The sequence below is a fragment of the Corvus hawaiiensis genome, chromosome 12, assembly GCF_020740725.1.
Source record: "Corvus hawaiiensis isolate bCorHaw1 chromosome 12, bCorHaw1.pri.cur, whole genome shotgun sequence".
Lineage (NCBI taxonomy): Eukaryota > Metazoa > Chordata > Aves > Passeriformes > Corvidae > Corvus > Corvus hawaiiensis.
Window position 1 is genome coordinate 9,733,888 of NC_063224.1, and position 11,464 is coordinate 9,745,351.

General features: G+C 39.6%; 1 protein-coding gene across 5 annotated transcripts in view; it reads left to right on the forward strand.

Annotated features, from left to right (window-relative positions):
* SLC12A4 (solute carrier family 12 member 4) overlaps positions 1-11,222 on the forward strand; it is a 46,704-nt gene extending 35,482 nt beyond the window's left edge. For 3 of the 5 annotated variants that reach the window (XM_048316620.1, XM_048316625.1, XM_048316623.1), the window contains exons 13-25: positions 323-441; positions 913-1,011; positions 1,324-1,443; positions 2,182-2,286; positions 3,274-3,442; positions 4,516-4,711; positions 5,396-5,565; positions 5,743-5,874; positions 5,971-6,078; positions 6,752-6,936; positions 7,678-7,692; positions 9,616-9,749; positions 10,066-11,222. In XM_048316620.1, coding sequence (XP_048172577.1) covers positions 323-441; positions 913-1,011; positions 1,324-1,443; positions 2,182-2,286; positions 3,274-3,442; positions 4,516-4,711; positions 5,396-5,565; positions 5,743-5,874; positions 5,971-6,078; positions 6,752-6,936; positions 7,678-7,692; positions 9,616-9,749; positions 10,066-10,157 — 1,644 coding nt within the window. In that variant the 3' untranslated portion in view covers positions 10,158-11,222. The remainder of the gene's footprint in view (positions 1-322; positions 442-912; positions 1,012-1,323; positions 1,444-2,181; positions 2,287-3,273; positions 3,443-4,515; positions 4,712-5,395; positions 5,566-5,742; positions 5,875-5,970; positions 6,079-6,751; positions 6,937-7,677; positions 7,693-9,615; positions 9,750-10,065) is intronic. The other 2 variants (XM_048316621.1, XM_048316624.1) reach the window with 1 other exon arrangement.
* Positions 11,223-11,464: the final 242 nt, after the last annotated feature.

The following is an 11,464-nucleotide window of genomic DNA, read 5'->3' on the forward strand; positions in this document are numbered from 1 at the left end:
AATCAGATTTATTCTCCCCAGTTTGCCCAGCACTGAAGTGAAGGGCAATATTTTTTATTTTGAATTTTTTTTTTTTCTTTTGTTGAAAACAAGGAATACTTTCAAGGATTTTTAACTAGACTTATGTGGTAATTTTATCAAGAAGTTGAACATCTAATTCTGTGAAGCACAGAAAGCCATTAGAATAATTTGACTCCTTCCTCTAGAGAAGGAGAAGTATGTAGGAGAATTACTGTTGACTTTAAAAAATGTAATTTGCTTTTTTCCCATTTCAACCTTGTTAAATACCTGGAAGATATGCTTAATGTCTCTGTTTCTTCAGATCTTTGGTCATGGAAAAGCGAATGGTGAACCGACGTGGGCTCTTCTGTTAACAGCATTAATTGCTGAGCTGGGAATCCTTATTGCTTCACTTGACATGGTGGCTCCAATTCTCTCAATGTAAGAAACAGGCTGGTTGCTGTCTTGGGGGGTGGAATAGAAATACTCTTGAGTTTTGCTAGTTTGATTGTCTTTCGGAACCATATCTTAAACCAGTAAAGCAAATTCCTGGAGCCTGAGTTCCACTTCTGTAATTTCCATGAATCCTCTGACTTCAGGCTCTACATATAAATCTGTTTGTTTCTGCTCTGGAGTATTCTGCGAATAGGCATGTTTTTATTTTTATTTTTTATGGAAAAACATTTTAATCACAGAACAAAGACGGCATTATGTTGTGAACAGATCTGACTTGCTCCGATTAAAAAATTGTTCTAGCTACTTGATGCTGATAGTTCAGGCTAATAAAAATCAGAGGGATAGGCACATGTGACAGGGCAGTGGGATTTTGACTTGAAATCAATCATGTAATAATAATATATGCCAGGATCTATAAATGTGCATGCGAAAAGGTTTTGCACTTTTGTTTTGCAGGTTTTTCTTGATGTGTTACCTCTTTGTTAACCTTGCATGTGCAGTCCAGACACTTCTGCGAACTCCGAACTGGCGGCCTCGCTTTAAATACTACCACTGGTGAGTGAAAGGCTGGCACCTCACTGAGCCTGAAATCTGCACTTGAGAACCTTCTCCTTGAGGGCAGGGGGCATCTTTTATTTCTCTGGTTATCAGCTGTACACAAGAGCCAGACTCAGATATGTCATGGCACGAGTTTCATTTTAACAACAGGATGCTAAAACTGATGGAACTGGGGAGATCCATTGGAGGCTTTACTTTCACTGCCAGTTCAGAATAGACAGCTTAAAGAAAAAAGAGCAGGAGTGTAACTGGCTTGTTTTTAAGCTTTTCTGCCCCACTACTTACTAATATCTTTGCTTTTTGTTTTAGGGCCCTTTCGTTTTTAGGCATGAGTATTTGCCTGGCACTGATGTTCATTTCATCTTGGTATTATGCTTTGGTAGCTATGCTTATTGCTGGCATGATTTACAAGTACATTGAATACCAAGGGTAAGTATTAACTGGATAAGAAAGGGTAAGAAGGAGGCTGGATCTATTTTTAATGAATTATATTGATTGTTCACATTTGGAAAAGAAACTGTCCAGAGATGACTTGAAGGGCTTTCCTTGTTAGATCATTTTTGTTCTCATTATTTTACTGTGTCATTGCTAAACAAAAGCCCCAAAGTACTTTCTTGTTAAGCTTCTAAAGCTGTTAGGTGAAACGAATCACAGGAAGTAGAAAATTGGTTGGGATCTTATCTGCTGTATACTGCACATGATTACTTCAGAACAGCTGATGCCAACCATTCCAATTTTTCTGGTGCAAAGGTCTGTCTAGAACAGTCCTTGAAAAGTTGAATCTGCTGATTGGATTGCTGAAGATTAACACTGGATGGGAGTCAGGCTGTAGTGTAGCTTTATAACTTAATTTGGCCTAATAACTAAATTGGGTGTTGAAATGCCAGATGTTTGTATATGCTTGGGAAGCCTTCTCTGTAGTGTTGATTACAAATTAAGCCTGGAATGGTGATGTCATCACGTATGTTTTACTGAAACATTTGCATTTTTCTCATGTGATCTGTGACACAGACATTCATGTACAAGTTATAAATGTAGATGCAATACATGCTATGTGTCACATTATTAAACTCATTGCAAGGTGCTCAAATCTCTACAGCCTGACTGTAAATGTAAAATTAAGTGCTCATGGAGCCCTATGTTGGCTGAACTGTTTGTTCTTCACAGTGCAGAGAAGGAGTGGGGTGATGGCATCCGGGGCCTGTCACTCAGCGCAGCGAGATACGCCTTACTCAGACTGGAGGAGGGCCCTCCACACACAAAGAACTGGAGGTACTCATCTTGGACTAATGAAATTACTTTCATGGTTATCTGCTTACACTAAAGGAATTTAACTGGACTCCAAACAAGATGCTTTTGGTCTGTGTGAATGAATTTATATGCCTAGAATACTTCAAAAAGAAGTGTTGAGTTTGCAGTAGGCTGTCCTGTCACTACCAAGCCCTGCTGTATGGACCCTATATGGAAAGACCTTTAGTGCCCCTTGGATCTTTAACTGGACTCCAAATTGGTGAATTCAGAATTGGAACCTGGGGAGACTGGAAGTCTGTGAGTACAGAGGAGTAGAGGCCAGGAAACGAACAGTGGCCAGCATTGTTCCTTCTGATGTCATCCCTTCTTGGTGTTGAGAACAGATTAAGTGGGCAAGAACCCTCCTCTTGGTTGGGCATGGCACAGCCCTTGGGCTCTGAACAAGAGGACTTGGAATCCACCAAAGACAGAGTTTTATGGATCTTTTTATACTTGCTCAGCCAGACAGAAGAGGATTCGATTGATTGTGTAGCAATACCTTAAAGAACAGAAGGAAGGTGGGATCTGTGTTTAGATGAAAATATTTTCGTGTTTTCCATGTGCCAGGTTTCTGGATACAGAATACAGGTATTTTCTTGGCACAGGTATCCAGACAGATCTGGGAGAACAGTCTTACAGTATGAACACTATGTATGCTCCAAAAGTACTTAAAAGAGCTTTGAAAAACACGCCTGTAAATAAAACACTAATACAAGCCTCTTAAACTGAGTATATCAGCAGGTTTTATTACTGTCAGCCCAATGCAGCAGCAGAGTTCCCACAGTTTCATATCTGTGTTTAACCAAGAGAAACAAAACATTAAGTAAAACCTCTCAAATGTGTCAGATACAAAAAGAACGTTTCCAAGTTAATATTCAAGCACAATATAAGTGATGAGAGGCAGTTTTTTACATGTGTTATTGTTAAAGCCTTAGTTAAAAGATACATTGTCTTTTTTATTTTCTCCAGGCCTCAGTTGCTGGTGCTTCTGAAACTTGATGAAGATTTGCATGTAAAATACCCCAGACTGTTAACATTTGCATCCCAGCTGAAAGCTGGTAAAGGTTTGACTATCATAGGATCAGTCATCCAAGGGAATTTCTTGGAAACTTATGGAGAAGCCCAGGCTGCTGAGCAGGTCAGTGTCCTAAGTCCTGAAGTAGAAAGGGGTGGGTGGGCAGGTAATGTGAAATTTTGTTTCCTAATCATACATGGGAAAAAGCATCTTATTAAGGCTTGTGTGAAACACAGGACAAGTTGAGCAGTGCTACAGCTGTTCAGTAAAGGACTTGCATACATGTTTCAGCTGCCAGTTGTGCCTTTGGGAATGCAAGATCAATGCTCACAATGTTTGTAAACAGCCTTACTGCAGAAAACTGTCTTCATTTATGGGAAATAATTACTATGGAAGTTTCTGTATGCTGCTTATTGGAGGGAAGAGGGCTATTTAGTTTTCTGAACATTCCAAGTAGCATTTCAGTAACTGTCAAACTTAGCAAATGTGGTTTTTTTCAGTGTGTTGATAAATTTATTACAAAAAGCATTGAAGGATGGTCCTGAAAATTTTTCAATAAATTACTTAATCTTCCTCATTGTGTAAACATGACATCATAGCCGTGTTTACATATGTATAGCATCAGCATATTTGTTTTCTTCCACAGAGGCTTTTTCTGTAGGAAAGTTGTTACAAAAGGAAAACTAATTCATGGGCTATGTGTTGATCAAGTTTATTTAGTTTTTAAACAAATAAGAGGTATACTTGATAGGTATGTGGGATTTGGTGCTTATATTTGTAAATTTAATATAACACAGCATGTAACATGGAAATCTAAAACTGGAAATCCAAATGAAGTCAATTGGCCTTGGGTTTAAAAAGGTGAGTGTTATAGGATTAGAAAATGGAAAGTGAAATAGTAATCCGGATATCACTATATACTACTATGAATAAGAGATGATAGCACAAACGAAAAAAACCCCTTACTTTAATCTGTTAGAAATGATTATGTTTGGAAGGCAATTGTGTTTTAAACAAATGGGTGTTTTCTGTTTTGTTTTATTAAGGAAATCTGATGAGCAGAACTTTGCATTGTAATGTGCTTTACCTATGGACATGTGAACCAGGAATTTACATTGTAATCTCATGACAGAGAAATATTAGGAGTTCCTTTTGGAAAGGAAAACTGAGATTTTTTTTCCTTGTCTGTCTTGCAGACTATTAAGAATATGATGGAAATTGAGAAGGTTAAAGGATTTTGTCAAGTAGTTGTAGCCAATAAAGTTCGAGAAGGAATTGCTCACTTGATCCAGTCGTGTGGACTTGGTGGCATGAAGCACAACACTGTGGTTTTGGGGTGGCCCTATGGGTGGAGACAGAGTGAAGATCCAAGGTCTTGGAAGACATTTATAGGTGAGCTTTAATGATTCTTTGTGATCAGACAGTGTGAACAGAGATGTTTATTACACACATGGTACACACAGGGGATTTTAACAGAATCCTTGTAAGATTGGTTTTGAGTTTGTCTTTTTTTTTCTAGTATTGATGGAGAAGTAGGTATTTTCTCACAAAACTGCTCTGTTTGAAATACCACTTCCTGTAGGTAAAAGACCTAAGAAAGATCTTCAAAGATTAATCTAGCAGCTAAAACTCATATGTCTAACTACAAATGGTTAAAAAATGCTGGTTTTATGGCAAACTATAATTCGTTTCCTAGATAATCTCTGTTTTGTCACTGGCTCTAACCTATCCTTCACTAGTGGATAACACTCTCCTTGCCTCTATCTCTCTTCTTCTACTGTGGTCCAGTTGCTTAATCAAATTAGAACAGAGCAGATGCTGTCTCCTCATACTTAACTTTGAAGGTTGCTGCTTTTCTTTTGAATGTGAAATAGGGCTTGTGTTCCTGCGAGTCTGCTTTATCATGGCTTTGTCATTTGGACTGATCTGTCTGTGCAAGCCTTGCTGTACATACTTTCCTTAACTTAAGTGATGACTTTTATGGTTTGCTGACATTTTCTCCGTGAGCAGCATTTTTCTAACCATAGATGATTCTTGCAGGATTGGAAGTAACTGTGTTCTTCCCCTCCTGGGCAGGTACTGTTCGCTGCACAACAGCAGCTCATCTGGCTCTGCTAGTTCCCAAAAATGTGTCTTTCTACCCCAGCAACCATGAGCGTTACAACGAAGGCAACATTGATGTGTGGTGGATTGTGCATGATGGAGGCATGTTGATGTTGCTTCCTTTTCTTCTCAAACAGCACAAAGTAAGCAGCTACACAGAGAATGTCCCCCACCTACTTCTGCATGCTTTAGTTTAAGGAAATAAGGTCCAGTTGTAGAGCCTGTATTAATAAATGAGAGTGGACATGTTGCTAGGTTTCTGTTTTGTAGAGCAAAGTGTTATTGGTTCAAATAGCTGAGAGTTTGTGTTCCCTCACCAGGTTTGGAGAAAATGCAAAATGAGAATTTTTACTGTAGCTCAGATGGATGATAACAGCATCCAGATGAAGAAGGATTTGGCTACTTTCCTCTATCAACTCCGAATAGAGGCAGAGGTAGAAGTTGTAGAAATGGTAAGGGAATTGAGCCCATTTTTCACTTTATTATGCACGTGGTGATGTTTAGTTATGACTTGATTACAAGCACAATATTTGTCCTTATTTCTGCAGCACAATAGTGATATCTCAGCATATACTTATGAGAGAACTCTTATGATGGAGCAGAGATCTCAGATGCTGAGGCAAATGAGGCTGACAAAAACTGAGAGGGAAAGGGAGGTACGTAATTTTGGTTGTTCTCTATGGGCTGCTGAGGGGAATGACACAATGTGCCTTCCTAGCAGTGTGTTATGTAGCTGCTGCTTAAATTTAACTCCTGTGTTCTAAAGATGTAAGGAAATACTTGTAGTGTAGCTTTTTTTGTTTCCCAAAATTACATGTAGTTCTTATTTTTTCTTTATCTGGGATATCCGGTATTTGTCTCAATTTATAACATATCCTGTTCTCCTACTGAAGATGTCATTCCTGTTTGGACTTATAGGACACATGGCTATGAAAAATGTCTATGACATGTAGCTATGGAAGATGATCCATCTTTTCTGCATGTGTTTGTCAAGGTTTTTTTTTTTTTAGTTGTCGATTTTGGGTCGGTCTTGTCTGTTGTTTCTGACCATATCATGATGTGAATGAGACTGACTTTTTTTTCTTGTATAGATACAGGCCTTTGTCAGTCCAAATTCTGCTTGGCTTACACTCATCAAAACGGTTGAAAGTCAGTTTGGATGTAAGACTTTCAGCTAGAGCAAATGCCTGGTATCAGAGCACTCCTGGAGGCTTAACTGACTGAGCAAAATAAAAGATACAATGGAACAAAAAGTCTATAATTGCTTAAAGAGAACCAGAGAGCATAAAAGAGTCTCTGAATTCACCTTGTCACTCATGTCCCCTCCAGGCTCAGCTTGTAAAGGACAGACATTCAATAGCACGTCTGGAGAGCCTCTACTCAGATGAAGAAGATGAGGGAGACCCTGTTCCTGAGAACATCCAGATGACCTGGACAAAAGAGAAATGTGAAGCTGAGAAGCGGAACCGAGGCAGTGCTGTGGGAAGCTTTAGAGATCTCATCAGCATTAAGCCGTGAGTCTTGTCTAAGTCTACACTTTGCATCTCCTGAAAGTCTACATGTGCTGTGCTTTTGTTATCTGCTGTTTCCTAATCCTTGGTTTGGACTTGTGCTATAAACACTGAGACCTGGCAATGAAAAGACAGCAGTTAGCCTTCCCAGAAATCTCTAACCAATCAAATGTGCACACTTCCCTCAATATTTCACTTGGTATAGTCAAATTCTAAATTGGAGCTGTTAAAATCCTGTAACAACTTCCGTCCTGTCTTCCAAACGCCTCAGTAGAACACACTGATAATTTCACTGATCTAATCAGAATTTCTTAAAAAATATGATCATTTCACTATCTAGTGTGTAGTGTGGATGTTTAACACATAAAGGAAGAAGCTATGGAGATGGTGGTGAATGACTTGGAATAGCATCTGTGTGTGATAAACTCTCTGAGACAGACTTGCTGCTGCAGGAGCTCTGACGTAACAACAGCTGTAGTACTACCACGAGTGTGCCCCCTGAAGAGTGAGAAGTAAAGGTCTATTTTGGCTTTGTGTAAAACTGTGTGAATCTCCTGTGACTTCTTTGATGTCCTCCATCTCACATGAAGAGCTCAGTCAGTCAGTTTTGCATACTTGGCCAAGTTCCAGATTTTTCTTCCTGGTAAATCAGAATTCAAATCTGTTTTAGGCTGAATCATGCTGTAGAAATTCTGTTGAATTTGGTGTTAACTACCTGTACTTTTTCCTCTTCCATGCTTTCAGAGGGTGGGAGATCTTGTAAGTTTGTTATTTAAATTAGAAGTACATTAAGATGGTTGAGAGGAAAGACTTAATTTTCTCAACTAAAAGCAGGAAAACTATGTGTACTGATAGAAGGAAAGGCACTAGAGTTGAGCACTCTTAGCAATGTTTTAAAGGGAGCAGGATTAGCTACTTAAGCTAAGTATCATTATAAATAGGATATAACAAACTACAAGAGTTGTCCTGACGAGAGCTAAGGATAGAAAACAATTCCAGTCTGAACCTATTTTCTTAAGCAGAGTATGACACAAGCAGGGGGAAACATTACTCATTTAGAGAAGCTCTCATTTCACAACACTGCTGGATGTTATTTCTGGCAGGTTCTGGGCACTAAACAAGCCCTTTCTTGTAGCCTACACCTTCAAATCACTGGGGAGATGCCAATTTTAAATATCACTTTAGAGAAAACCAAACCTTGAGTTTCTAATACCCTTTCCAAAACTATACATAGCTAACAACTGTTATCTTCCTGCTGCTGGTTTTTTCCTCACTTCCTGTAAACATAATCTGGCCTCAGTGTTGTCCCTGGCTTTCTGAAGCTCATGTGGTGAAGACAGAGGGTGTCCTTGCTCCAAATTATGTAAGAATATGAAGTAACAGAGAGGTAGTTCACAGTGGGTAAATTATTCTGTTAGCATAATAAACATTATTTTTCCCACTGCATCTTCTTTTCTCTGTGTATATAAATTATTTCTTTGCAAATCTGAATATTCAGAAGAGCAGCAAGTTTACTGAAGAGTTTCACTCATAGTCATGCAAAGCTGAATCAATGAAACCACAGATTCATATTTCATTTTTTTCTACTAACACTTATATTAATATATTAAAATGAAGACAAAAACCCAAGTGGAAAGGCCTCAAAAGTGTAAATATATTCTCCTTTTGATAAGTTTATTTCTGTATTTTATTTCCTTTTCTGTTACCAAAATAATGGTGGATTTCCTGTAAGAAGGAAACATTCCCTGGCTTGAAATCCCTAAAGGTTACTTTTGAGTTTTCTTCCTGCATGAATTGATGTTATTTTTTGTTAATATATTCCAAATAATTAATGCTTTTACCTCTCTTAGCCTGGATTCTTATGGAGCGGAGGCTTACGAGATTACGCTGCACCTATTCCCTTTTCTCCCCTAACTTTTGAACTAAGTGGCTACTTAAGTTTGGAAGTGTGATTGAGATTTTAAAGACACCTGGGTAAAAGTGTTTCTTGTAAATAGCCAGGCAGAGAGGTTGATTAGTGTCCTGAAGGAGAGGTTAACATCCTTATTACACTCCAGAAAAGCCCCATACATTCAGCCTGTTAGGCTGCCTTCCTGTACTTCCAGGAATCATGTGATTGCCATCTGTAGCAAACCAGGCTTTCTCTGGAGATGCCAACTGCTGTTCAACACCAAGGGGGAAGTGCAGTCCTGGGAAGTGTGGGCTGAGCACGATGGTGGCAGTCTCCTGCTTGGTTCCCATGTCTTTGAGAGAGAGTTTTGTGGTTCTGAGTTTGGAGAGTTGCATGGCCTGTGCTGCCATGGGCATGAGGGGTCTGGGCAGGGCTGCCCTGAGGGAAGGCCCTGCAGTCATGAGTGTGCCCGGTCAAAGAGCACATCCCCTCTGTGTTTCAATTTCTTATGCAACACTAAATCATCTTTATCAAATATGCTTTTTGAAGAGCATTGTAACTTTCTAAACTGAAGACTCCAGAGATCTTAAAACCAATGGACTACCTGTACGTGAATAAGTCTGGGAAATCTCTTTGGTATCTTCATCACAAAGTTTGAAAAAAATTACTGTGTTGAGTTGACATTTAACAGGGTATTTAGGAGATTAGAGTATGCTTTTAAGGACCTTTTTAATAATTCAGTGTTCAGAGGCACGTTTCTAACAGTAAGTGTGAATGTGCTGCTTCTACAGGAACCAGTCTAATGTCCGAAGGATGCACACAGCAGTGAAGCTAAATGAAGTCATTGTAAATAGATCCCATGATGCCAGACTTGTGCTCCTCAACATGCCTGGTCCTCCAAAGAATACTGATGGAGATGAAAACTGTATCCTTTCAGCCAAGGCCCGGGCCACACAGAAGGTTTTCCTTTAATCTGTTCTCTTAAATTCATTTTGCCACCAGTGCTGTTGAGCTGTAACATGTGACAAAGCGTCCCCTGGGTAGAGGGTATTGGCTTGTGGCTGTAAGGTAGTAATTGCTTAAAGGAAAAAGTGCCACAAACTCACAGTATTTTGATACTTAGAGGGATACTTGCACTATGCCCCTAAGCGAGACCACAGCTGAGGGCTGTGAGCTGGCCCTGCTCTAATCCCTTTGTATTTTGGTTTTGATGCTTTTTGTCCTTGACTTTACTGAAACAGACATGGAGTTTCTCGAAGTCTTGACTGAGGGTCTGGAGAGGGTATTACTTGTTAGAGGCGGCGGCCGAGAAGTCATCACCATTTACTCCTGATTTAGAAGCTCCTAACCCTGCTCTACATTTACCTTCTTGGCCATAACGGACATTCCAGTTTTAAAAGGAGAAGAAAAAAAGGTTTTTTGCCTAACTTTCTCCTCATCCAGTCCTGTTCATTGTTTTTCCATTCGCAACATACATATCTTTTGGGATTGCAGTATTTGTTACACCATCCAATTAGCAACGTAAATTAATTGTGAAGCTGCCACATTATTCAGTTTCTGCTTTGGTACCCCAGCATTTGTGCATGTAGTTTTAACACTAAACCTATCTTTAGTCAGCACTGCTATGTGCAGTATTTTTAGTAACTGTATGTAAAGTTAGGACATGAAAGCCAGTTACTGTAAAAAGATCTAAAAAGCTTTTTATATTAGGTTTGGGGGGATAGAAGTGCATTATATAGCAGCTAGGTTCTGCTGTTCAGCTATAAAGCATTTTCTAAGAGCACACTAAATTGTGAGAGGACTGAAAAAGCTTTCCTTTTCTGGGTTTATTTCCAGAACTAAACTCTCAGTATTGGGTAAGAATTTATACTTTTAATACGTTTATTGATAGAGATTTAAATAAATTATGTTGATATAGTTGAAATTATGTATGTAGCTTGCTATAAGTTTTGTTGCTTCTGAGACTTCAGGTTCTGTGAGGCCAGATCCCTATTTATTTTTGTATTTATTTGTCAGAAGTATTGGATATGCAGATGCAGACTTTAGGAGAACAGAGATCTCACAATAAATTCTGAATCACCAGTGGATTGAAGGACCAGTCCTGTGCAGTTCTTCCATGCTTTAAATTTCTTGCAGACCATCCATCAAAAGTACATTGAGCATGTTGGAGTCCCGTGTAGAGCCAGGTGCTATGCTGCACGCACAGCGATGGGATTGCACTTGCCCAAGTACAGGGGACCTGCTGCTTCATTGTATGCTTTATGCCCTTAGAGGGAAAAGAAGACAAGAAGACCTATATTAACCAATAAGTCTCTGGAGATTTTATCAAGCCCATTAAGTTGTACTTTATGTACAGAACATTCGTATTTTTTCAATAAAATGTTGCATACACTTTGAACCTGCTCTCTGTTCTGTGTGTGAGGGTGGATTGTGCAGGAGGAGCCTCTGCCCTGGCGCGACATTGGCACCACTGGACCCACCAGGCGAGGGCCAAGGGGCTGGGGCCGTGTTGGTGCTCACCCAGATGGCACAAGTCCTGCACAGGGGAGCTGCCACCTCAGACTTCAGAGCAGCTTGGGTATGTGTCTGAGGGAGTAGAGCCTCTGGGGGCACTGCCAGAACCAACAGCCATGCAGAGTT